Source organism: Phocoena sinus, chromosome 13 (assembly GCF_008692025.1).
Source record: "Phocoena sinus isolate mPhoSin1 chromosome 13, mPhoSin1.pri, whole genome shotgun sequence".
Lineage (NCBI taxonomy): Eukaryota > Metazoa > Chordata > Mammalia > Artiodactyla > Phocoenidae > Phocoena > Phocoena sinus.
In genome coordinates, this window is record NC_045775.1 from 45,733,159 (window position 1) to 45,760,957 (window position 27,799).

Genomic DNA, 27,799 nt, shown 5'->3' on the forward strand with positions numbered 1-27,799 from the left:
CCCTTAGGAATGAAATTACCTTCTTCAGTGAGTATGGCTGCAAGGCTACACACTTGAAACGCTAAATTTGTAATTTGTTGTCTGCCTGTAGTTACTGAGAAAGGGGATGGGTGGGTAACTAGGGTCAGTTATTTCCCAAGAACACATTTTTGATCACTGTTATTGTCTATGTAGAGGATTTTGTTTTTGGTTGAGACTGGTGGGAGAAGTTAGGGCGGAGAGTTTTAAATTTTTGAAGAACTCAGAAGTTTAAAGGCTTTGTTTTACAAATCACAGTAGGATTTCAGGGTGATTTCTTTTATCTCCTCATTGGTTCCTGAAGTCATCCAGGTCAGGGATCCTGGAGGTGTTTACCTGTGTACCTTTCTCCCACAATGCCTTGCAAGTCGGTGCTCCCGTAAAGCTTGCATTGAGTTACTGTTATAGGGCCGGTGTTATCCCGGAAAACCTCCGCTTAACGTCTCGTACTGGCAGCTGTAGGTCGTTTGAGAATATCCTTCCGTGAGCCTGAACTTACCCGCTCCCCCCCGCCCCCCTCGCTGTGGCCTTGCCCAACGCCCAGGGGGACTTTTACTTTGACCCGCTGGCACGGCCGGGCCGCCTCCGCGTGGTCGGTGCCCGCGCGGTGAGGACGCTGAGCGCCCAGGTGCGCGGCCCGCATGGCTGCGTGAGCTCCTGAAGCTAAATAGTGGAGGAGCCGCCCCGGCCGGGGACCTGCGGGGCGCCTTACCCTACCGGGCCGCCTCCTTTTCATGAGATAGTAATCGGAGACTTTTCCGTTACGTGAGGCTCTCAACAAAAGATTGTAATTCCAGCAGCTTTGCTTGGGAAGGTACCACCGCGGCAGGCGCGTCCTGGGCCCGACCCGGGGGTCGGCGGCCCCACGGCAGCCGGTGGGTGGGGGCCGCGGCCGGCCGGCCTCCCCCGCGCCCCTTGTGGTACAGCCTGCGTTTCCTCTACAATGCAGTTATGCTAATCAGGTGACATCACCGCCCAGCGCGCGGCGAGTGGCTCCTGATTAAATTACAAACCGGCGGCCGCCAAGGGCAGCCGGGAGGAGGTGTGTGCGCTGTGCCCGCGAGCTCCCGGGCTCGGCGACGGAGGCGTGTTTAGGATTGGCCATATTTTTAAAAAATTTTAAGTAGGACTTGCGCCTCCCTCCCTCCGCCCTCCCGCCCCTCCTCGGTAATTTATTTCAAGCCTAGAGCCAAGGGCCACAAAAGGAAGGAAAACCACAAGGAATTAGATGCGTGAGTGGCCGGGCTAAGGTGGACTCTCCTGCGGCCAACTTCCTATCAGATCTGCCTGCTGGACTTTCACACCGGGATGGGGCTTGCCTAAGGTCCAGCCCTTTTAGCCGAGGCCGGGAGCCAAGCGTTGCGGAAGCTGCTGCGTGTTGGATGGGGGTAGGAGGGGGCTGGAGCGGGATTTCCACCGTGCAGCCCGCCGGGGCGTTACGCTGGGCATAATGGAATTGCAGAGGACGGCTAGCATCTCCGGGCCGCTGTCGCCGGCTTACACGGGGCAGGTGCCTTACAACTACAACCAGCTGGAAGGGAGATTCAAGCAGCTACAAGGTAAACTCCCGTCTCAAAGGCCGGGCCTGACCGGGGGCCGTGCTGCCTCCAGTGGTTCTGAGGGTTTATTTGTGCCATATGGTACGTGACCCTAATGAAGACCGGCGGCCGCGCGCCCGGCCCCAAAGCCTCTGGTTGGCTGCGAGCACCCCATTCACTACTTAAAGGAGACAGTTTCTCACTCTTCACTCCAGAAAAGCCACCGTTTGGAGTCTCTATCTCCAGTTTCCCTTGGGCTCTCTTGGTTGTCAGGTATCTGCTGCCCACTGCACACACATTTTATCTCTTTTTAGCTGTCTTTGCATTTTAGTAGATCAATGATAATAGACCTATTAGTATGCAAGTATTTGATTCCGGGTCGCCTCCGTTTCCCAGCACCCAGCCTTTTACCTCTGGGAAGCCTAAAGGTGTAAAGTGCACTGCTGGACACCCTGTAGAACAATAGCAAAGGGAAGGAGGGAGTGGTCTTTTTGTTCCTAAGCCTTGGGTAAATTACAGTTTTGATTCCGAAGCTTAGTTTTAACCCTTTTGATGTATTGTGTTGGGATAGAGCCTTGCCATCAATTTAGTGAGCTATGTAATTTATAATGAAAACCAGTTATTGTCATTCCAGTGCTATTGGGTTAGATTAGTTGGATCAATTACAGGTTTCTTGGAGTCTGTATTAATCTCAAACAGTTGAACGAATCTAATATTTTTATGGAGAGCAGTGTGTGGGGTGATGGGCCTGCAGCCTGCGGCCGAAGTGGCCCCTGCAGCCCCCTTCCCTTGGCTGTCCCTGCCCAGCCAGCAAGCCTGGCCGGTGGTGTCTTGGAGCTTATACATGAAAAAGGATTTGTAACTGAAAACAGAACTCCTTCCGTTAGGAAGCCCCTGGAATCGGTAATAGGCTGGGAATGATTCTAGTGCTGTGAAAAAGTAGCCTTTGCAGACGGTGTATGTTTCTTATTTTAACTCTTCTTGGTGCCGCAAATGTGGATCCTGGGAGGAGGAGGAGGAAGGAAGGAAGCAGCTCAGTCTTAGAATGTTTTCACTGGGGAGACGGGGAGGCTATATTTCATTCACAGGTTTATTTGTCTTGTGAAATAGTTGACAGTAATGACACTTTTCTGGAAAACAAGAGGCAGAACAGGACATGATTTTAAACATTTGCTAGGCTGTGCTGCATTCCTCGGGCAGTTAGCTAAGAGGAAGCTCCATTCTCTCTAGGGAATGGTTGTGTGTCTTTGCTTCATCCCTCTTGAGCTCTACGAAGGTAGAATTTGCTTTTTTGGAAAACTTAGCAGGGGCCAGAGCTGGTGGCGGGGTGGGGACTTGAAGATGGTAAATAGAGGAGTGGGGTGTGTCCATTATCTTCTGCGTGTGTGGTCAAAGGCCCACAGTTTGAGGTTTGAGGTTCTGAGAATTCAGAATGCACCTCTTCTTCAAATGACCCAGGCTCCTCACTTCATTGTATCATACTGCCAAGGAGAAAGCACCAAGGAGGATCCTTGATCTGAAAACCTATTACTGAGGTCCAGTCAGCCCCCTCCTGTAGTCTCAGAAGAAATGAAAACCAAGGAGAAAATACCAGAAGGTGTGGGGAGCAGTGTGCCCACAGGCCCACCCATAACAAAAGGCTGTTACTCTGAAAGGTTTGAGGACGGTTGTAAAACTGCTCACTGAGGAGGGTGGAGCTTACACACAGGAAATGTCTTAAACTGTCCTCTCTGGAAAAGTAAAATTTAAATTAAAAAAAATCACCACGTGCCTTTGATATTTTACCTCGTGTTTCCCAAGGAAATTCCTTCAAAAGGGGTGAGCTCCACATTTTGTGTGGTGATTCTTTTAAATGACCTTTGTCCCCTAATTTAGTTGCAGATAACTTTCTTATTTCTAAATATTGCGGTTTAGAAGTTGTACAAGTTTAGTGTTGGTATTTCTCCTATAACAGAAAACCACCCGTGTTGGGGAACTGAGCCGGGGTGAATTAACTCTCAAGTATGGTGGATCCCAGGAGAATTACAAACAGTTGGCATCATCCTTAGTTTCACATGGAATTGATTGCATTTTTAAAAACTTGAGGAATATTTTTGATAAAACCTTTTCCCATCCCCACCTACCCCCGACCCCTGTCTGGTATTTGTTACTTACTGTTTAGTATTTGTAGTGCTTCCAGTCATCACATCTTTGATAACATATAGATTCTGTCTGCTGATTTAATTTCGTACATGCCTACTAAGCTGCCTTTTTCCTCTTTTTAATCCTTCCTAGTACTTATAACCCAATACTGGCAAACGACACCTCTGAATCTGTATCGATTTTTTTTTTTAGTGCCTCTAATATGAACTTATTTGTTTAGCGTCCACACCTTAGAGTCTGAGAGTACTGTGATTTTGTAGGAGATATTTCTGCAGTTTTCTTGGTTTCAAATCTTTTCACCCTGGATCCTAAAAATCTCAGGAGGGGGTGGAGTTTTAATGTTCTAGCTAAGGGAAATACAATGTTAAAGTGAGTCTGGTCTTTTAGATAAAATAGCTTATAGAGATTTATCAGTAAGTAAATAAGTGTGATTAGAAACAAAACCTCACTGAGGGGCTTGAGGGGCTTAAGGGGCCGAGGTGCAGCGTGATGTCTTTCACACTGATGCTCCTGGCGTAAGAGGTAGGACCTTCCACCTCTGATGGCTTCAGACATTAACCACTGACGCCCAGCACACACCTGACAGGCACACACCTGACAGGCATATCCACTGCGTGCTCGAGATCTCTTTCGAATTTCACCTGCAAGATTAAATTACCACCTTCCTCAGAATCTGTTCGTGTATCTTACACAGTTAGATTTGTTGTTTTGTTTTTCTTTTTTAAATAAGAGAGGACTGCTGAAACACAACAAAACTCAACCTCACATGTTTTTTAAAAATGTGCTTGTAGTAACAGAGAAGTTCATGATGATACCTTTTCTCCAGTTTCACCTCAGCCAGCTCCACCCCTTATCAGACGGTACTCCTGCCCCTCCTCTACTCAGAGGCTGTTGCGCCTGCCTATTGCGTAAATTAAATTCCAGGCTCCTTAGCCTGGCATTCAGGACCCTCCCCCAAATGGCCCCAGACACGAAATTCCTATTCCAGCTCTTTACATTCCAACCAAATAAATCTTCCAGGTGGGCAGGCCTGCAGCTCCTCATGAAACCCAGCCCTGGGTTTTTCCTTCATTGTCTACCTCATGCCTCAAAGGCTCTGCCCTTCCATTTCACCAATAGAAATCCTTCCTACAATTTTTTTTTTTTTTTTGCGGTACGCGGGCCTCTCACTGTTGTGGCCTCTCCCGTTGCGGAGCACAGGCTCCCGACGCGCAGGCTCAGCGGCCATGGCTCACGGGCCCAGCCGCTCCGCGGCATGTGGGATCTTCCCGGACCGGGGTACGAACCCGTGTCCCCTGCATCGGCAGGCGGACTCTCAACCACTGCGCCACCAGGGAAGCCCCCAACAATTTTTTTTTTAAGACTGTGCTTACATTCCATTATTCCAGAAAGCTTCTCCTTGTCTCCTCCGTTGGGTAGTGGGAAAAAGATTTCATGGAGTGCTCACCATGCACCAGATGTGTTAGTGGGAGCTTTGTCTATATCTCATCTTGTGTTCATAGCACACTTAGGAGATTTTTTTTTAATTGAAGTATAATTGATGTACAATATATGTTACAGGTGTACAATATAGTGATTCACAGTTTCAAAGGTTATACTCCATTTATAACTACTATAAAATATTGGCTTATTTCCTGTGTTTTACAGTCCATCCTTGTAGCTTATTTTACATATAATAGTTTGTACCTCTTAATCCCTGGCCCCTGTATTGCCCCCCTCCCCCCGCCCGAGGTTTTAAAGATGAAAAGGTAGAGAGTCAAATAGCTTGTTTCAGGTCCCAGGCACTGTGTTGAGCGCAGGCTGAACATTGTTGTTCTCGAACTTTCTCCTCCAAGACTTCTAGATATGAATATTATTTTATTTCTGCAAAAAAGAGAGAGAAGGTGACCTTGTGAAATGCCAGCCCCAACCTGCTTCTCTCTTCTTCCTACCTGCCCCCTCACAGCACTGATTCTATCAGTTCTGGCAGTGGAGTTATAATGAAGACAGAATCTAGTTGAAATACACCAACAAGAACTTTCTCTGCCTTCTTTGCAGCCTGACCCTGACATCCAGCACCTGGTGTTTCTGGAGAAGGTGCTTTCTCTTAGCTGTTCTGGCTCAGTTCTGGAATCATGGAGTCACCTGTCTTCATTGGGACATAGAAGGAGACTAAAGATTTGCAGGCTGTGGGAATGTGTTACACTCAAGTTTATTATGTGCTCTCTCAGGGTTGCCTCCTTGAATTTCTTCATTTTTTTGGTTTTGATTTCTAAACTGTTAGGGAAAGAATTTTGCTGGTTTTATACCCACAGTTCATGGGGAAAATGCATTCTTAAGTGTTTAAAAAGAACTTTCCAGTTTGTTATGGTACCTAGATGTTTGTCTTGTGTAATTTCCTAAACCACAGAGAGAGAAGATTGCTGGGTTTACACCTGCTTGTCATGAAGAAAACTTTAAGTTCTTAGATATAAAGTAATAGCCTTCAAATATTTCCCACTGTGGCAGTGAAAAGAGTTGGTGACAAATGATAACCCTGGTTTTCTTGGGGTGGCCAAGAGTTATAAGAACATTTTCTGGGTTCTGGTCTGGATACCTGCCAATGCTGTACTATGATACTATAGATTTTTCTAAGCGCAGATAACTTTGTGGGATAAGTCACCAATTAAAAAAAAAACTCTTTTCACCAGTTTACCACAGTTTCAGCTCAAAATTTAGAACCTCCAAGCAGATTTGTGAATTAGAATCTTTTTTGAGTGATGTACTACTATTAATTATTAATATTTATAACACTTAACTTGAATACGTACCATCTTGCTTAATTAACTACATGAGATTATTCAGAGTACCCAGCATGGGAGCCAGTACTCAGTAGGTTCTAAATAAGTGGGCATTTTCTTAGTACTAATAATAGTCCTGTGGAGTATTCTCTTCCTTTTTATAAAGAAATAGATCATTGGATTAAGATCAACCAGTATGAGGCTTCCTCTCCAGAATCCAGGTTTTCTGACTCCAAACTTGATCTTCTCCTATAGGACCACAAAGTGTAGGTTAGGTATGAGCCATAATACCCATTACCCAGATATCATGAATACATTCTGGCGGCATGGAAAATTAACGAGCGCAGAACTGCTCAGATTTCTGGACATGTGGTGCCCTCAGTTTTTGGTGGTCTAGGAACACCGACAGTCAAGGGAACACTGATTCTTTTAGCTTAAGTCCAATGTTTGACTCTTGGAGACCAGTTAGGAAGAAGAGGAGGGAGATAGTTACTCCGTTTGAGGAAAAGATACCACTTACGGTAGTGAAAGAATGGGACTCTAAACCGTCCTGGCTACTGAGGAAGCTTTCTAGATGATTGTGTTCCCAGTTTTCATCTCTTCTCATGCCTTGGGCCTAGAAAGGGGTCTGTTCACAGCCCCACTGCTGCCTCCTCTGTGTTAGTCTCTCTCCGTGGTTTCCTAATGCCCCCCTCCCCCGCATGCAGCTGCCCCAGCCTCCCTAAATGCAGGCTCTGATAAGAGATCTCCCTGCAAAAACTTGGGATTTGACTCCAGCTGACCTGCCCACCTCCAGCTCCTGCTATTCCTTACTCCACGGTACTCATGAGTCCCTAAACCTACCCTGCATTTTCCTGCTCTTCTGGTTTCTTCCCCCTGGGAATTATTTCTTGTGTCAGGATCTTTTTTTTTTTTTTTTTGAGGTTCAGTTCAGATGCCACTTAATTCAAAGGAGAGGTGATCAGAATCTCTGCTTGGATTCTTTTCCTTTAAGATTTAAAGTTTAAGCCCTTGGTCAATCTCCTGTGATTTTCACATCCTGCCTTTGGTTAGAGTTTGAGTATCTGCCTCTCTGCTTTCCTTACATTTCACAAAGTCTGGGAGCATAAAGACAAAAGTCTCATACAGCCTGGCTTACCCATAGAAGTCACTAAGTATTTATTAAGGAGTGAATGAATGAAGTAGTATTATGGAATACTTTGTTTCAGTGGTTCTCAGAATGAGGTTCCTAGACCAGTAGCAGCATCCTGACCTGGGAACTTGCTCTAAGTGTAAATTCTCGGGCGCTGCTTCTGACCTACTGAATCAGAAACTCTCCAGGTGAGGCCTAGTCATAGGTTTTTAACTAGCGTGCCTGGTGACTGTGATGTACACTCAAGTTTGAGAAACGCTCCCTTATTGGATCATTTGTACCCTCTTTGCAATTTGGGGGTGGGAGGATTTGGGAAGAACAGATTGCATGAATTGCTCGCAGATAGGAGCAGATATTGTATCTGATTTCTTACTGAAGAATGAAGAGTTAGGGAAAAGTATGTTTTAGAACAAAATTGTGTAGTAGTGGAAAAGGTATTTAGCCAGTCAGGAATGAGCTCTATCCTGCTAAACTAGAGGAGCCATTTAACATCTGCAGGCCTCAACCAACTCCTGACTGCCAAATGGGGTCAGTCATCTGTCAGAGCTTCAAGTTTCCAGTGAACCAGAGCTTCACAGCCATTCATCGGTTCCTGCTGGAATCATACTTGTGCATATTATCAAAAATACGCCAGGTAGATCCCAGCCATTTTTAGATCTTAGTGCCTTTTCTCCCTTTTGCCTGCCAAGTTTCTATCAACTCTTAGAAGCCCCAGCCATGAAAAACTAATGACAGGGGGAAATAAATGATGGGGGCGTCGTAAAGCCTTTCTCTGACTTCAGTATTCTTTGCTTGATTGGCTTGCTTAAAAATCTGACAGTTGTTTGTATATCATGGGTGCAAAGGACTTGGCATTCAAAAGCTCAGTAGTTGGTTACCAATCTAGGCTATTTTAAAGTAAGAAGACTCCTAAGAAATAAAATGATAAAAGTGTTTTAGGCAGTATAGGACATGCTTTCTTGTCCTCTTTGTTTATTAACACATATTTATTGGCAGCCTGCTTTTCAGTAAGCAAGCTGTCCTCTGGTTAGGAAGTGTATGAGTAAGCGTGGCTCCGCTATGCTGCCGAGCTGACTGATGAGTAGAAGCAAGTGGAGAAATAAACTTGTTCCAGGTGGGGACCCAGGTAGGGGAATTGAAGCAGGGCCAGGGTGGCCGGAGCTTAGAGTCCACAGTGAGGAAGTGTTGGTAGGAGGGGTACTAGAAGAGAGAGTAAGCAAAGGCCAAAGGATGCACAGTCCTGTAAATCAAGTTAAGGAGTTGAGAAGGCAGTGGGAGGGTACTGAAGGATTTTAAGTATGGGAGTGACTTGTTCTGATTTTTTTCTCCTTAAGGAAAGGCCAGTCTGGTTCCTGAGTATAATGATTGTTTTGGAAGGTGGGTGCTGGTCAAGAGAAGAGGCAGGAGACCACTTAGGAGGCTGTTGCATTTGTTGTGATGAAAAACAGAAACAGCATAAGCTCCTTGAATTCGGAACTGCAAGGTACTTAGAAGCTTATTACTCAGTGTGGTCTGTAGATGACCTGGGAGTTTGTTAGAAATGCAGAATCTCAGGCTCGCCCCGAACCCACTAAGTCATAACTTCCTTTTAGCAAGATCCCCAAGTGGTTTGTATGCACAGACAAGTCTAAGAAGTGCTGCCTTGGAAATAATCTCTGCCTGCTCCCCTACCCCTCGAGCCGAGAAGGAAATAGTCCTAAAGAGGCTATGACCTTTCTGAGGTTTAACTTTTGTGTTTCATATAGAGTCTGCTTTAAAGGAAGGAGGGGTGTGTGTGTGTGTGTGTGTGTGTGTGTGTGTGTGTGTTAAGTAAACTGGATCATTTTAACTGTAAAAATAATATAGTATCCAAATGAATAATAGTTAATTAAAGAAAGTTTAGCGTTACCCTAGGAGATTACAGGGCTTTAAAGCATGTTTGGTTAATTCCTAGCTTTATAAATCTTTGTAGAGTTTGGCTAGGATTCTTTTACTTGCTAATCCTGCAGTTCTAGAAATTTGTGAAGTTAAAAAAACACAGTTTCTTTTCATCTATCCATTTGGTATTAATGGAGAATTACAAAAATACTCTGGGCTACTTTCTCTTAAGTTCTTCCAGAATTTCAACATGGTGTCCTGGGAAGTAGAGGCTTATTAAGTCCATACTTGCTTCATGACTTAAACCTTTGATATACTTTTAAACTATTTTTTAAAGCAAAAATACCCCCTCCTCCCCACACTCCATCTTACTAAAATGATCCTAATTAAATGAATGTTGGTGTTCTTGCAGTTGGTTAGACTTTAGTCCGGTTTCATATATATCAGACTTACCCAGCAAGTGCCTTCAGGTTTTGGTGTTAAAGCTGGATTTGAAATACATTAAATATCTGTTACTTGATAAGCGCTCACTTCCTGTGAGTCTGCAGGTGAAGCTTTAAAATGACTGGTTATTGATTAGGTAGGGGAGAAAAAGCACCTGCTGAAACTTGTTGGCCAGAATTTTTTGCCCCTTAGAAGAAAGAAAAGGGGTGGGGAGATAAGTGACTTCTGTTCTGACTGGCATCAGTCCAGAACCTTTCTGACAGGGGAAGGGGTGTGGGTAATGAAAGCAGTAGTATTCAGATGGTGTTCTTTCAAAGGCAAGGTTGAAGGTTATTAATAGACAAGAATTAAATTTCTAGCTGTTCTTTGTATTACTCCAACATTTTTTATATTTATTCTTTCACAGCCGTATCACGTCATCTCCAGAATAAATAAAAATGAAAGAATAATTCATGTAAAACCCCGCAGTCCCCACAAATCTTAACTCTCTGATAGTTCTTGTTTATATACAGTTTAAGAGTGTTATAGTCATTATATAGATTCAGTTTTGTCTTGGCATGTTGTTTTTATTTTTCGCTTAACGTTATATGACAAACATTTCACATGTGGTTATTTTCTGTGCCTCTTGTCAAATGGCTTTCCAGATCCGGGCAATTTATTTACCAACCTGAACCTGCTGTCTCTTCTGTGGGCTGGGGGTAGTACAACTTCTGTGTAATAAGATTGTTGGAAGAGTAAGCGAGATTCTCCGTGGAAATTGTTCGGGCCCTCAGTAGTCAACAGCAGCCTTTATTATTACAGGTCCTGGTTAAAAGGCAAAGCAGTACCCTGCGGCGGCAAGTCTTTTGAACTTGAGTTGAATGCCTCAACCGCCCCCCCCCCCCCCCCCGCCCCCGAAACCTGTTCTGGGTGTGGCTTCCTTCAGCATGTGTAGAAGAGCGTTGAGTTTGCCTGAAAATGCACCCAGCCGAAAACACCCCCTTTTATGTTGCCCTTTAGAAAGTACACAGGGTTGGCAGCAGTCACTTGAGCCTGGTGACTTTTGATGTTGGTTGAGGACACAGTGGTGGTGCCTCTCCCAAGTTCACAAAAAGTGTGCGGAGCACTTAGTGCTGCAGCCACAGCGTCCAGCACGTCCTCAGAAGAGACTACTGTAGCCAGACTCACATTAGCTGCCCTCTGTAGAATGCCTCTACTGTGTTTGCTTTTGAAAGGCCTCTCTTAGCCTTTCTCTCTCTCTCTCCCCCCCAACCTTGTTTTCAAGAGGCACAGGACCTTTGAGTAGCAAATCCAGTAATCACACACAGTAGCATGGAGACACAGGCTGGCCTATATTCAGTCTCACAAAGGCCTTGTGAACGATCTGGCCTTAAAGTCTTTTTTTAATGCTTAAATGATGCAGGTGGAGAGTTAATCTGAGGATCACTGAGGCACGCTTCATTCATGAAGAATGTGAGCAAAACATAAAACGTCCGGAGGCTCTGTTCTTCTCTGGTGGCAAGGAAATTACATAGGCTGTGTCATTATTTGGGTGAATTTTACCCCCCCGCTGAGAGTGCAGTTGTGTTGGAATTTTGAAGTGAGAGCTGTGGGTTTAAGCACGACTAGTTGCAGGAGTGGGGTGTGTGTGTGTGTGTGTGTGTGTGTGTGTGTGTGTGTGTGTGTTGCCTGAAATCCTTATACAAACCATAGACATTATTTTGGCCACACTGACAAGCAAATGGTGGTTATCCCTTGGAATGTGGCCTTGGCATTTTGAATTAGGTTTGTTTTTTAAAGAGAAACTTTGAAGGTCTGGTTTAAAGTGGATAGAGCCTTTGAAAATCTGCCTAGTCTGTTTGAACTGTTAAATGCCAGTGAGTTTCTGTAGATTGCTAGCTTGATTGTATAGTAGTGGAGAGGTGAATACAAGGCTAGTGCAAAGTGTGTTTCTGGTGCTTGAAAACGGTGCCCTGATTTCTATTGAGGAAGACATTTATTCCTACAGAGGTTTAAACGACTTGCTATCAAAAAAACTCAGTCTTGCAGTGGTAGAGGGAGATTGTGTATTATCTGCGAACAACTGCCAAGCAGATGAAATCCCAGCTGCACAGAGTTTGTGGTGGAGAGTGGGTGGCAGGGACCAGGGGAGCAGGGAAGCAGCAGGCGGTCGTGAGAAGGGCTGTATTCAGAATTAGGATATTTTATCTCTCATTTTAGAAACTCAACGGTGGTGGAAAGTTCATGGGCTGTGGATTCATATAAGCCAGCATTCAAATCCTGGCTCCACCATTGACCTCACTGAGCCCCATTTTCTTCATCTGTACAAACTGGGAAGAATAAATAGCCCTTGGGGGGTGGTTGGGAAGCTTAAATTCGTATATTGTATAAATAGGGTGACCAACTCATCCTGGTTTGACAGAGACTTCCCCAGTTTAGCACTGGTTGTCCCACATCCAGGGGATCTCCCAGATTCTAGGAGAGAGAGAATCTCTCTTAGAATACCAGGCAAGCTGGGCGCTAGGTCACCCTAATTATATATGAAAGCACCTGTTACTGTGTATAGAGGACGGAGATGATGTCTGTATGTGTTAGTTCACCGCTGCATTCCTTCCTAGTGCTTGGCACATAAATAAATGTCTCATAAATAAAGGAGTGTATGAATGAATGAGTAAAGTAGTGAAGGCGGTAGTAACACATACAGAGTTGTTTTAAGGTGACTTAGCGCCTCTTCTTCCCTGTTGACTCTCATTCCCTGAGAAGAGGTGGCCTCATCAGCCACATGGTAAATAATGTGCTGAATGAAAGAATGAATCACTCATGATAATGATTTTGGCTCTATGATGTGGCTAAACTATAACTTCAGGAAGAGCTTATCTGAGTCTGTCTCCTTTTTTGATAACATGAAATTTTGATAGGACCCTAGGGACCTCCCTCATGTAGTCCCTGTACCCTACAGGGCACTGGGGAATTGACTTCACTTTGGTGGAAAGGAGAGGAGAGGGGAGCCCACGGCATTACAGTACTTGCAGAGAGAGGAACCGGTCCTTGGAAGTTAATTAGGCACCGGGTTGTCTCTTCATTTTTGTTGCTTTTCTTTTTCCTTTGAGTGGGTGGGCAAGAGTAGTTGGACCAGGAGAAATGTTTAAGGGTGACACTAGGACATAGCAAAAGAGGTAAAAGTGTACCCCGTGAAACTGCAATCCATTCTTCTAGGTGTGGTAGCCATTCAGAGCTTTATATTGTGTGGCTGTGAATAAAATGAATGAGATTTCTCTAATGTGAATGTGCCTTTACTCAGAGTGATGCCTCATGAGTAATGCTTTTCTGGAAGCCAGGCAGTTAATAATACTCTGAGCAAATAAAGGCACAGCCTCAGAAGTTTAGATACCAGCTAAATGTGCAAGCTTCGTCTTTTAAACTGAAGAAACAGCCATGGAGAAAACTAATTTTGGCCCAAGAACTACTACTTACCAGCCCTCAGTGCCTTACAGTCTCCAACCCCAACACCCACCCCGCCCCACCCGCCCCCCCCCCAGCTTTAAGAAAATCTTTGGGTTTCCTCTGCAAATGTATATGATTTCAATTTTGAGACGGGAGGTTATTTTTTCACTTGAAACACAAGGAAACAGTTTTTTAAAGTCATACTCATTCCGCAGTGGGCTTGACTGTAGCTGGACTTGACTAGGAGTTCTTGGCCACAGAACCACATGCACTGTTTATCAGGGTAGTAAATTCTGATGGCTTTTGGGGAAGGGAGAGGGTTGGAGTTGAGGGAGGGGCACTAGAGCTGGGCCAGATCTGGCGCTGGCTGTCTCTGTGAGGGTTTGCCCCTGGCGTGCTGGGGGGTCAGATGGGAGGGCGACCCAGATGTTCATCTCAGCCATTGTCATCCAGGGATTCTGAAATGACCTTTCTTACCTCATTTTCCTACGAGCTCATAATTGTCTGCACACATAAATTGTGTCCTGGGTCCTGGCTCCCTCTTTGTTTGATCAGGAGCCGCTCTTCTGCTCAGTGCTTTTTTGGGAGAGTAAAGCGAGGCCCAGGTCATTCTGTGATGCAGCAGTTGATTTGGGATCTTCTGTCTTTGTTCCCCCTCCCCCAGTGGGAATTCACACTGTAACTCATCTTCTAAGGTTCCCTGCCTTAAAAACCCACAAACAAAACTCCTATTGGAGTAGGAGCCCTGATCATTGGAATAATGAATGGTGTTACTCAACCCCTGTTGAACATTCTGCCTGACGGAGGGCCTCTGTCTGTAGCTCTTTGCTAGGCACTGGGATACAGTTTCTTTTTCTGCCTCAAGAAGCTCACAAACAAGTCAAGACACAGGAAAACAGTTTTTGTAATAGGATTTGGATGGGTATATATGAGGCGGGGGGCTGCTTTATACACCTGCACAGTGAAGAACGCTGGACCTCGCCTCTCTTCCTGGTTTGTTGTGACAGTCGGTTACATCATAATTCCTGAAAGCCCTATAAAAAATACAAATTCATGATCGATTCTAAGAAGTTTTTGTTGGGGAAACAAATGGCGAGGCTGTCCTTGTGCTCAGGTACACTCAGCTGGTATGGTGTTCACTGAGGAAGGAAGCAGAGACCTTTCAATAACAATAGCCAACATTTATTCTTCACTACCCGACTCTGTGCCATTTATTAGATGCATTACCTCACTGCATACTCGGGAGAATGCTAGAGATGGGCACAGATCTGTTTACAGACGAGGAAACTAAGCCTTGGAGAGATGAAGCAACTTGCTCAGTGGCAGGCGGCTAGTAAGCGGTGGGCCGGGCCTGGCAGTCGCACCTGGCTGTGTGTTCACCGAGCCCTACTCCACTCTGCCTCTCCTAGATGCTTATCTTCCTGGGAGGATCTAGGTGTGGCTGGGTGTGGAGGGAGCAGTTGGACCACATCTGCTAGCAGCAGCCTGCGCAGTGTCTTGTCTGCTTTGAAGCATCTCCCTCAGCCCTAGCTCCTCAGAAAGCATCCTCCTCTCTGGGGGTGAGATTTATGATGTGGTTTCCTTCCTCCTCCCTCTGGAGGTCAGCTCTTCTCCCCCAGGGTCAGAAAGCCCCTCGGTTGCTGGTAGCCGGCCCTGCTGGAGTCGCTGCCCGCCCTGTGTTCAGGGTAGGTCATGCTTGTGTCACCACGCGGTAAGCCGGGGGTGCTGTGAGGGCCGGATCAATGCGGTCTGGTTTGGAATTGCAGGTCACACCCTTTCCACCACACTGCTCATGAAGCTACTGATGCCTGTGTGTAAAAGTGAAACCACAAGCTGCTTTCTCTTGCCCTGAGCGTGACTTTTAAAAAAGTTTTTGTGGGCTTTCCAGCCTGAGCTCTAGGTGTAAGTCAGGTACCTTCACCTACATATGATTTATCCACTCAGTAGCCCTGTGAGGTAGGTGGTATATAACGTCTGCTCTGTGGATTGAGAAACCTGAGGATCAGAAAGGTGAAGTAAGGTGGCAAGGTTCTTAGCCAGCATGTGACAAAATGGGTGACTTTGTGAAACTCTGCAGCAAGGAGGGGCCTTTTTCAACACTTCTTTGAACTTAGAGCATGTGCTTTTTCTAAATAGGTGGAGGCACATAGCAAGGCATATAGTGTACGTGTCTGTCAGCACATGTGTGGATTGTGTTGATTTTAATTTTTGTTTTAAATTTTGTTTAAAACGTGTATTTAATTATTCTTATTTGACATCTAGCCAAATTCACAGGTGTTTAAAAGTGTACCATCTAGGGACTTCCCTGGTGATGCAGTGGTTAAGAGTCTGCCTGGCAATGCAGAGGACACAGGTTCAAGCCCTGGTCTAGGAAGATCCCACATGCCGCGGAGCAACTAAGCCCGTGAGCCACAACTACGGACTGAGCCTGCGCACCTAGAGCCCGTGCTCCACAACAAAGAGAAGTCACCGCAATGAGAAGCCTGTGCACCACAAGGAAGAGTGGATCCCGCTCGCCGCAACTAGAGAAAGCCCGTGTGCAGCAACAAAAACCCAACACAGCCAAAAATAAATGTTAATTAATTAAAAAAAAAGTGTACCATCTAACCTAGCAACAAATTGAATACACGGCTTGAAAATGGAAGGCTCACCAATAGGTTTCTCACGTGTCAATTTCTGATAAGACTTGGTATTGCTGAGTAAATCCTTCCATTAAAAACAATGCAATCTGCTTATTTGCTTAATCTTTGATATTGCAAGGGGCATAATATTGTGGGGATGGGTAACGTATCTGCATATCTTAAAGGACAGAGCAGACGTTCACCCACATGTAGATACAGTGTTTGGTAAATGCAGTTAGGCTATTTGGGGGATGTTGAGCCATGTAGTAGCCTAAATTCAGGTGATTTTGAGCCTTGGCATATCAGGATCCTTTTGAACGTAGTTAACAGACATGGATATAGATCCACTGCTAATACTGTGAGGGTGCTGGATCCCAAATTGCTGGAGATATGAAATACCTGCAGCCAAGCATCTCTTTTTTTTTTTTTTGCGGTACGCGGGCCTCTCACTGTTGTGGCCTCTCGCGTTGCGGAGCACAGGCCCCGGACGCACAGGCTCAGCGGCCATGACTCACGGGCCCAGCCGCTCCGCGGCATGTGGGATCCTCCCGGACCGGGGCACGAACCCGTGTCCCCTGCATCGGCAGGCGGACTCTCAACCACTGCGCCACCAGGGAAGCCCCGAGCATCTCTTGATGCAGTGTTGTGGTGGTGACTCAGTGACAGCCAGACTGCTCGGCTTCTAGGTACCAACGACTCATTTGAACCTGCCCTCAAGCCTCTGAACCAAAAGGAGAGGGAAAATGTGCTTACCTACATTTGGAAAACTGGGTCCCAACACACCTCTGCTTAGGCCGTCATGAAAACGTTGTCTTTTTTCCTTTATCCTGGGTGAGACAGGAATTAACCTGTAGCACAAAAGAAACATGTTTGGGTGGTTGCTTAGGGCAGCCTCCAGAATCTGCTTCAGTTTAGGTTATGGCAGCAGAGTTAGAGGGAAAGGTGGGTATGGTGATGGTCTGTGTTAATTCCTGTCATCACGCAGATCTGTCTCTTATTTCTGCTGCTCCCGTGGCTCAAGTAATGACTTAAAGCTACAACGTTGATGGAAGGTGTACATAAGCCCAGTTTCTTCACTGTTGGTTCTAGTTTCTTCACTTTGGTGATAAATATTGTTATCTAGAACTTGTCTTCAAAACTCAACTGTCGGGGGACTTCCCTGGTGGCGCAGTGGTTAAGAATCCACCTACCTGCCAGTGCAGGGGACATGGGTTTGAGCCCCGGTCCGGGAAGATCCCACATGCCGTGGAGCAGCTAAGCCCGTGTGCCACAGCTACTGAGCCTGCACTCTAGAGCCCGTGAGCCTCAACTACTGAGCCCGTGCGCCACAACTACTGAAGCCCGCATGCCTAGAGCCCGTGCTCCGCAACAAGACAAGCCACTGCAATGAGAAGCCCGCGCACCACAACAAAGAGTAGCCCCGGCTTGCTGAAACTAGAGAAAGCCCATGCGCAGCAATGAAGACTCAACGCAACCAAAAATAAATAAAATAAAAATTTAAAACCTCAACTGTCAAAAAATCTGGAAGTCAGTTGCTTATAATATGCTGTAGTTGATTTCCCAGTTCATATTGGCTGTTGGACTAGAATAGCCTGCACCTCCTCAGTAATGAAGAATAAGTGCTGTGGGTGAAGGCAGGGTATGTTTTTAGAATACCTTCATAGCTCTAAGATCTCTAAAGGAGCCATCAAATGTGTCCACCCATGCAGTCGTTCAACAAGCACAGGTGAGCAAGTTGCAATGCTAATAAGCACATCAGAAACACAGAGGTGTAACAGGCAGCCACTGTCTGAAGTTACATTCTAAGAGAGAATACTAGGTAGAAAGTGGCAGGTGTTCTAAGACATGCACATAACATTCCTGGGTTGTGGGATGTGAGAGAGGCTTTTTGGAGGAGTTGACATTTGAGCTGCAACTTTAAGTGTGACCAGGATTAGGTAATGAGATGGTGGGTGCCTGGGGGTGGGGATGGGATATGACCAGAGGGGGCTGCAGAACCGTGAGGGACGCTGGGGGAACGGCTAGACTTTGGCTAGGATATGATGTATATTTTTTCCCTTCCATTTCAATTATTAACGCTTATTATTATTAGTTGGGGTTTTTGCCTCCTTTTTGTTAGCCAGCATTCAGCTAGTGTTGGCATAGGTACAGGGAATCAGGTGCTTAGCAGCTGATGTTGGTGAAATGACCTTGCACAAGCACCTTGTATATCACTTCTGTTACCTGTTATGAAGGGTTGTTAGATCATCATTGGTTGCAGATTTAAGGACCTCTTCAAATAAATGCATGGAGGGTACTACTGGCCATCTTCGGTAACTTTCATTTCACCAAACGCTTCTATGAGATTCTGTTGGGTAGATGCCCACTGCTAAAAAAAAAAATGGCTCCTCTGTTCTCTGGGCTCACAGAACCAGTCCTGCGGTGGAACTAAGAGGCTAGCAAGGAGAGGGAAAGCAAAAGAGAAGCATGTCCTCATGCAAACAGAGAAGGAAAGTAGGTCCCTCCTTAAACTCTAGCCTAGAAGTGGTAGTGGCTGTAATAGTAATACAGCTAAAACTTCTTGATACTTAACCCTGGGCCAGTGCTGTTCTAATGCTCCTCACAGCATCCCTGTGAAATAAGAATTATTTCCATTGTGGAGGTGAGGAAACTGAGGTACAAGGGATGCTTTGCCCAAGAACACATAGCTAGTAAGTGGTAGAGTCTTGGATCCCAACCCAGGCAGGCTGCTTCTGGACTCTGAATCCTTAACCACTTTGCTGTGCTGCCTCTCAAGAGTATTTCCCACAGGATGATAGAGGCCTGGGTGTATGTAGATCTTGGATTAGCATTTTGTTAGGACCTGGGAAACCTTGGTTTGGTGAAAGCCATTGCCGAGAAGTGGAAATTCCTGGTCCTATTCCAACCGTAATGGATTTGTTGACTTTTGCTCTTAATTGGCAGCGATGGTGAGGGGCAGCATGGTAGATGCGATGTAAAATTCAAGCCTTGCTTAATCTTGGAAGGCTTTGTTTCCTTTTCTTTGATGGTAGTTTACTTTGGCAATTCTGGCAGAATAAGGGGCTGAACTGACAGTGCAGACTCTGATTTTTTTCCCCAGTGGTACAAGTTATTTGTCACCGTATCATAAACTCACCATTTCTGTTCTCGCAGTATTGAGTTTTTTGTTGTTTAGATATTTTGGTTTTGGTAGTGGTGTTTTTGTTTGTGTTTGCCTGGTATCTTGCTAGTATATAAAATTATCTGTAAAGGAACTTTGAGAATGTGGAATGAAGGGGACCAGCCCTGAAGTAGAATTTTGGAGTTAGAAGTCTGATCTTGACTCCTTGGTACAGGCTATACAGAAGGCAACCCTGGAGCAATTTTCAACAGCGATGGCGTTACCTAGGAGCATGGAGTTGAGCCCAAACCCACGTTTTAAGTTCACATTGTTGGAATTTGCTGATTTTTCTTGACTTTAAACATTTTCAGCTGCTGGAGCATTTGCTGCTGTATTTAGGCCAAGTTGCCTTTTGTTCTGTGATTTCCAACGTGTGAATAAAGTAGATAATCCGTGTTCCTGGTTCGGCTGCTGCCAAGAATATGTGAAGACTTCCAGCTGCTATTCAAATTTTTTTCCAGGCCACCTTTTGAGTTTACCCGTGGCAGATAGATAGAAAAACAGGTTTTAGGAGGGGCACCTGTTCATCCTTACTTGTTATACCCTAAAAAACACAAGCTTGATTTTGTTTGCCATCTATTGTGTTGTGAATTTGGCATAAGAGAAGCAAGTAATTTATGTTTGTTTATATCCCATCTCGTTCGAGAAATGATTTAATTTGGCTTAGGCAGCTGTCTCCTGATGGTTTTGTGTGCATGTGTGTGTGTTGTGTGTGTGATGATAATTCTGCTGTGTCAGAGTCTGGAATCACAAGACTCGTCATGGGATCGTTGGGTTGGTGAACTCTAGGTTTGTTCTCTTCCTGGGCGCCTCTATCTAGAGAAATGTGAATGTCTTTCATCTTTCTTGGGAAGGTCTGACATTATTAGACTGAAAGGTGCCATGTCACGGCTACGTGTTTTCCCCCAAGAAATTTTCTGTTGAGGGTGCTGTAGAAGAACCTTCCTGCATGGTGAGTGTGTATGTTGTAGACTCCCATTTTGATCTCTTTTAAGAGTAAAGCTTTTTTTAATGATTTTTATAGTTCGACTGATTTCTTCACCTTCTCTTTGAGCTGCAGTGTACTTAAAATGTAGAAGGAGCTTGCAGTCAGAAGCAAGCATGCAGTCAGAATGAATTATCATAGCTTCCATTCAGCATGGGGTGCCTCACAGGTATAAGAATGTCACCCAGAGGGAGAGAATACAGGATTATCAGTTACCATTTTTTGAGATTGATTCTGTGGAGATGCAGTGTCTTTGTGATTGTGTTTGTGATATTATATGCTGTATGGGTAAACCATATCATATTATCACAAACCAGAGTTTCTAAAAACACCTAACCCGCCATCTTTCACGTTTCACACGGAGGGTCTGTAGCACCCAAGGAGGGTTGCTGCTTCTCTTTACAGTAGGAACAGCACGGTAGACAGGAAACTACTGCTCTCTTAATACCAACACTCTGGATGGAGCAGATCCTCACTGGCTGGGTCACATCAGGGGAGTTGAGGGCTGCTGCCCGGTTCTGCTTTTGATTTTTTTTTTTTTTTTTTTTTTTTTTTTTTTTTTTTGCGGTACGCGGGCCTCTCACCGCTGTGCCCTCTCCCGTTGCCGAGCACAGGCTCCGGAGGCGCAGGCTCTGCCGCTCTGCGGCATGTGGGATCCTCCCGGACCGGGGCACGAACCCGCGTCCCCTGCATCAGCAGGCAGACCCTCAACCACTGCGCCACCGGGGAAGCCCCCGGTTCTGCTTTTGAATTGGGAACACGTATCTGCTGTGTGGGGTTCTGAAACGCACCTTTGTGAGTCTCTCTAACTCCTGACTGTTGACCTCTGGGTGTAGATAGAGTGTCAGTCCGGGAGGATTGATGAGAATGTCGGGACCAGTTCTGGCCACTGCATGAAGACTTAATGACTGTATTGTGTGTTAGAGCTTTTGAGAAAGTACAATGTGACAGAGATCCTAAAACTGGAAAAGTAAATAGCCTCAAGCAGTTTAACTGTATTTAGTTTGGAAACAGGTTATAAACCCAAAGCTCTGCTGAACGAATGAGAGTTTCTTTCTTCTTTCCGGGCCGGAGTAAAAGCTGCTGGCGAGACCTGCTCTCTGGTGTCGCTAGGACAAGCCTGTGTGACCTTCCTCATGTCAATAATTAACAGTGGAATATTTTCATTTACGCGACGGCCATATATGAAAGTGTTTTCCAGACTGGTTCTGACAGCCTCTTGGCCCAAGGGGAAAGGAAGCTAATGCTGACAAAATTGCAGGCTTCCCCCTAGAATATCCTCTTCATGGCAATGATGGCTGCAAGGCTTCTTTTCTTTGAAGTAAAAACCCAGCGTATGAAGGTTACTCTGGGGTGACTTTATTGTTACATAAGGAGTAGATTTTTGTCTCTTGCTGGTGTGCTGAGTGGTGGAGGTTAAAGGTAGAACTTTGTGTGGAACTAAAAGGCACCTGAAACTTTTAGAAAACCAGCAACATCTGGAGGCTTCTGGCCCACTTTGGCCGGGCACTTTTCACTTTTAAGGCCTACGCTGGCTCTTCACAGCCTGTTTCTTGAGTACGTACAGAGCAGATTCATCCACATTATTGGGAAAGCAATTTGAAGCACAGGCCTTGTCAGTTGGGAAGATCAATATTATTGCCATCAGCTGTTTATTTGTGTGTTTGTGTGGAGGGGAGAGATTATAATCCCAGTATCGTCAGATTTCTCTTTGAACAAACTTCCCTCCCTCACGGTTTCTTGACAGAATGAGAAATTTGCTGCCAGTAACTAGTTAATTCTGAAAGAATTTGGGTTCCTACCGTGCAGCTCTTAAATGATGATCCAAGTGCAGGATGTAGAGCAAAAAGAGTTGTCCTTTGTCATTAAGTGCTTCTCCTTCATAATTAATAACCTTCTAAATATTCTTAGTACTGGGGAGGAAGGGATGCTCAGAGCTGAGAATTCTCAGTAAGGTCTTCAGTGAGACACAAGATGGTGACTGTCCAGCTTGCCCAGGATGTGGTCATCCTTTGATGCCGACAGAATTTGGTGTTGCTCCCCAGGGAACCGTGCTGGCACTGAGCTGCCACAGCCTCTGCGCCCCCACAGTTACTCCTGCTCAGCTGGAAGCCAGCGTTCATGCTTTGGTTTCTTTGCCTTTTTTAAAAAAAAATTTTGTTTGCCCTGGGACCACTTGGAGGCTTTTCAGGAATTTTCCTGGGGGCACAGCCCCACAGTTTAGGAGAACTGTCCAAGGCCTGAGCTCATAACAAGAATAAAACCCTTTTTCCCTTGTCATTACTGCTTCTTCTTCACTGACTAATTAGCCAGCTGCTGCAGGTCTCATTACACTTCATTAATCCTGAGCATCATCTGTCTATTGGAACTGCCTCAAGATAAAAAGGGGACACTCAGCTAAACATTTTTGGTGCTGCTGCTAATTACCCCAAGCTATATATGTATATTTTATTAATTAATTGCTCTACTTACTTTCAAATCTGAATGAAGATTTTTCCCCATGCCAGACAACAGGCATTTCACTCACCCCTGGCTGCAGAGGCGCTGCTCTGTGGTTTGGTACATGGAGTGCCTGTAATTATCAGGGCCGAGGATGGGGTGGCTCTGGAAACCAAGGTAAAAGAAAAACACACCTGGCAGTCTGGCTGTGTATAACCTAGGCTTGTTCAAAGTTTTCAATTGATATTGATGCTTTTTTATAAACAGGTACAATCTTAAATGATCTCATCTGTTCGTTAAAATACATGATGGTAAAACAATTACAAAGCTAGTTTTCTTGCCTCAATGGTTCCAGAGTCTAAAAAATAATTTAAACGGGGGTCAGGATAGGAGAGAGTCATGGACATTTCTATGCTGTAGATAAAGGTGATGTCTGAGAAGGAAAGTGTTGATCTTGGGTTTGGATTGGTGGTGACTGGGAGCAAGGTGAATTACACTTCTCCCCGGTGTGAGGCAGGGGAGAGGAGCACCTCCCTCGGTGGGACTTGAAGAGAGACCCTGATGGAATTGAAAGAACGGTTGAAAAGCTGGAGGGCTTTCTGATGAGGCCTTCTGCTATCACTGAATTATAAGTAAAACTCTTGGTTTTGGAATTGTCAGGAATTAAGGTGCTTGGAACTAAGAGACTTAGTTCCACGTGCTCCCTGTTCAGGCTTGAGCCCCGTTTCATATCAGTTGCACCGCAAGGTCCGTGCCAGTGTAGAATTCTGTTTGGAGCAGTAGGGGCTGTGGCGTCAGACCTTGGGTTAGATTTCTGGGGCCGCGCTTGCCTTGTGGCCATGGCAAGCCACAGAACATCTTGGAGCCTTACGGTTTACTCTTAGGCAAGATACGTGTGACGGCAAGAGTGCCTGCTGCACAGCGCAAGTTGTGGGAATTAAATAAGTTTGGGTGAAGTGCTTAGAAGGGTGTTGGCCCCTTCTAGTAAGTGCTTCATAAACTCTTTTTTAAAAAAATTTATTTATTTTTGGCTGCGTTGGGTCTTTGTTGCTGCGCGCGGGCTTTCTCTAGTTGCGGTGAGCGGGAGCTACTCCTTGTTGCGGTGCTCGGGCTTCTCATTGCGGTGGCTTCTTTTTTTTTTTTTTTTTTTTTTTTTTTTTTTTTTTTGTGGCCTCTCCCGTTGTGGAGCACAGGCTCCGGACGCACAAGCCCAGCGGCCATGGCTCACGGGCCCAGCCGCTCCGCGGCATGTGGGATCCTCCCGGACCGGGGCACGAACCTGTGTCCCCTGCATCGGCAGGCGGACTCTCAACCACTGCGTGCGGTGGCTTCTCTTGTTGAGGAGCACGGGCTTGAGGCACGCGGGCTTCAGTAGTTGTGGCTCGCGGGCTCTAGAGCGCAGGCTCAGTAGTTGTGACGCATGGGCTTAGTTGCTCCGTGGCATGTGGGATCTTCCTGGACCAGGGCTCTAACCCGTGTCCCCTGCATTAGCAGGTGGATTCTTAACCACTGCGCCACCAGGGAAGCCCACTCCATAAACTCTTAAGTATGCGGGTGGGTATGGGAGATGACGCTGGAATTCCCCATGACTCAGGATCCCGTCCGTGGAACTTGCCACTTTGTGTAGCTGGAGTACTGGTGGACCAACCCCAGTAGGCTCTGATCCTCTCCTTGCTGCTGATCCATGATGTCTTCTTGAGTCAGATCTCAGCTGTGAAGCTTTGACCGCTTGACTCACCTCCGCTTGGTTGATCCCTCTGTGCTTGGCTTGTTCCTCATTACCACGCAATATAATTACCTGTCGTCGAGGCTGGCGCGTCATTAAACTGTAAACTGCTTCAGCATCTCTCTTTATTTCCCATCGCTTAGTACAGTGATTTTACAAACATTTTTTAAAAATGGAATTTGTTTTTCCCCTAGATTAAATCTGAGGTGGGGTTCCAGTAAATAAAGGGTGTAAAATGAAGTGTTTCTGGCCAAAGTACAGGTGAGAAGGTGGTACTTGGAGCCTGACCTCCAGGAATCTGGTTTGAAAACTGCTTCCCTAGACCTCAGTGTTTCTTCAGTGATTGTCACTTATTTTTGTATTAACATCCTCAGTTCCACATGTATTGAAAGGAAGTATTAATAGTCGTTTGCCTTATTTTGCTTATAAGTGTTATATAAGGTTAAATACTGATTTAGTATTCTCCAGAAGAAAGACATGAAAATTCAGGGTGACATTTTATTTACTTTAGAGTACTCATTGAAGACAGCATTTCACATATGACCTCTTGTGGTGCCCTGGGAGACTTTGTTTTCCTCCAGTGAGTGCCCTTTTTATTCGTGCTCATCAATCTCAGCCCCACTGGTGAACCTTAGTTCTCTTATCAAATAAAAATGAATTGTGTGTTTTCCCTTCAAATAGAAATGCCCTTTACATATTTAAAAAATGGTATGTGCTCATTAAAGAAAAAAAAAACAGTAAACAGTGCAGAAATACAGAAGCGGAAATGCCTTCTGCCTCTGCTCCTACTCCCTTGGGACAGTTAGAGTTTATAGTTTGGAAAGTAGCCTCCTGTACTTTTTTATGCGATTACTTACATTTAAATAAATAAATAAATATTCATAGGATCATACCATATATATATATATATATATACACATTATTCTGTAAGTAACTCTTTATTCATTTCCCTTACTCTTTTTAGAGTGTACACACTGTTCTTTCATATGAATGCATCTTTTTTTTTTTTTTTTTTTTTCCTGCTGCTCCGCATAGCATGTGGGATCTTAGTTCCCTGACCCGGGATCAAACCTGTGCCCCCTGCAGTGGAAGCGTGGAATCTTAACCACTGGACTGCCAGAGAAGTGCCTGAATGCATCATATTTTAATAAATCAGTATATTAATATATTTACTCATTTCCAGTCTTTTTATGTTGTTTTTGCTATCCATGTTTTACAATTATTTTAAAAATCTGCACTTCATATTCCGTACATTTTTTTTTTAAGATGTGGTGCATTTTATTGAATGTGAGTTATAATTCAATTTAAAAAAATTTTTTTTTACTTTTTCAGGTGATACCTCATTGGTTTTTTTTCCCTTGGATTTTATTTTATTTTTTATATAGCAGATTCTCATTAGTTATCCATTTTATACATATTAGTATATATATGTCAATCCCAATCTCCTAATTCATCCCACCACCACTCTCCCGCCCTCCCCCCCTGGTGTCCGCACACCTGCTCTCCACATCTGTGTCTCTACTTCTGCCGTGCAACCTGGTCCATCTGTACCATTTTTCTAGATTCCACGTATATGCGTTAATATACGATATTTGTGTTTTTTTGCGGTATACGGGCCTCTCACTGTTGTGGCCTATCCCGTTGCGAAGCACAGGCTCCAGACGCGCAGGCTCAGTGGCCATAGCCCACGGGCCCAGCCTCTCCACGGCATGTGGGATCTTCCCGCACCGGGGCACGAACCCGTGTCCCCTGCATTGGCAGGCGGACTCTCAACCACTGAGCCACCAGCGAAGCCCCGATATTTGTTTTTTTCTTTCTGACTTACTTCACTCTGTATGACAGTCTCTAGGTCCATCCATGTCTCTATAAATGACACAATTTCATTCCTTTTTATGGCTGAGGAATATTCCATTGTATATATGTACCACATCTTCTTTATCCATATGTCTGTCAGTGGGCATTTAGGTTGCTTCCATGACCTGGGTATCGTAAACAGTGCTGCAATGGACATTGGGGTGTGCATGTGTCTTTTTGAATTACAGTTTTCTCTGGGTATATGCCCAGTAGTGGGATTGCTGGGTCATATGGTAATTCTATTTGTAGTTTTTTAAGGAACCACCATACTGTTCTCCATAGTGGTTGTATCAATTTACATTCCCACCACAGTGCAAGAGGGTTCCCTTTTGTCCACACCCTCTCCAGCATTTGTTGTTTATAGATTTTCTGATGATGCCCATTCTGACTGGTGTGAGGTGATACCTCATTGTAGTTTTGATTTGCATTTCTCTAATAATGCCTGATCTTGAGCAGCTTTTCATGTGCCTCTTGGCCATCTGTATGTCTTCTTTGGAGAAATGTCTATTTAGGTCTTCTGTGCATTTTTGCATTGGGTTGTTTGCTTTTTTAATATTGAGCTGCATGAGCTGTTTATATATTTTGGAGATTAATCCTTTGTCCATTGATTTGTTTGCAAATATTTTCTCCCATTCTGAACGTTGTCTTTTTGTCTTGCTTATGGTGTCCTTTGCTGTGCAAAAGCTTTTAAGTTTCATTAGGTCCCACTTGTTTATTTTTGTTTTTACTTCCATTACTCTAGGAGGTGGGTCAAAAAAGATCTTCCTGTGATTTATGTCAAAGAGTGTTTTTCCTATATTTTCCTCTAAGAGTTTTATAGTGTCTGGTCTTACATTTAGGTCTTTAATCCATTTGGAGTTTATTTTTTGTGTAAGGAAGGTGTTAGGGAGTGTTCTAATTTCAGTCTTTTACGTGTAGCTGTCCAGTTTTCCCAGCACCACTTGTTGAAGAGACTGTCTTTTCTCCATTTTATATCCTTGCCTCCTTTGTCATAGATTAGTTGACCATAGGTGTGTGGGTTTATCTCTGGGCTTCCTGCACTATTCCATTGGTCTATATTTCTGTTTTTGTGCCAGTACCATATTGTCTTGATTACTGTAGCTTTGTAGTATAGTCTGAAGTCTGGGAGTGTGATTCCTCCAGCTCTGTTTTTTTCCCTCAAGATTGCTTTGGCTATTCAGGGTCTTTTGTGTCTCCATACAGATTTTAAGATTTTTTTGTTCTAGTTCTGTAAAGAATGCCATTGGTGATTTGATAGGGATTGCACTGAATCCGTAGATTGCTTTGGGTAATATAGTCATTTTCTCCATATTGATTCTTCCAGTCCAAGAATATCTCTCCATCTGCTTGTGTCACCTTTGATTTCTTTCATCAGTGTCTTATAGTTTTCTGAGTACAGGTCTTTTACTTCCTTGGGTAGGTTTATTCCTAGGTATTTTATTCTTTTTGTTGCAGTGGTAAATAGGATTGTTTCCTTAACTTCTCTTTCTGATCTTTCATTGTTAGTGTATAGGAATGTAAGAGATTTCTGTGCATTAATTTTGTACTCTGCAACTTTACCAGATTCACTGATTAGCTCTAGTAGTTTTCTGGTGGCATCTTTAGGATTCTCTGTGTATAGTATCATGTCATCTGCAAACGGTGACAGTTTTACTTCTTCTTTTCCAATTTGTATTCCTTTTATTTCTTTTTCCTCTCTGA

General features: G+C 44.7%; 1 protein-coding gene across 5 annotated transcripts in view; it reads left to right on the forward strand.

The window, feature by feature from the left end:
- SPTBN1 (spectrin beta, non-erythrocytic 1) overlaps nucleotides 1–27,799 on the forward strand; it is a 199,221-nt gene that overhangs the window by 83,932 nt on the left and 87,490 nt on the right. Inside the window, exon 1 of one of the 5 annotated variants that reach the window (XM_032652751.1) lies at nucleotides 1,050–1,577. The exons of 3 other annotated variants lie outside the window; for them this stretch is intronic. In XM_032652751.1, the coding sequence (XP_032508642.1) occupies nucleotides 1,469–1,577 (109 nt within the window). In that variant the 5' untranslated portion in view covers nucleotides 1,050–1,468. Of the gene's footprint in view, nucleotides 1–1,049; nucleotides 1,578–27,799 lie in introns of those variants that run through there. One more of the 5 variants, XM_032652753.1, reaches the window with a different exon arrangement.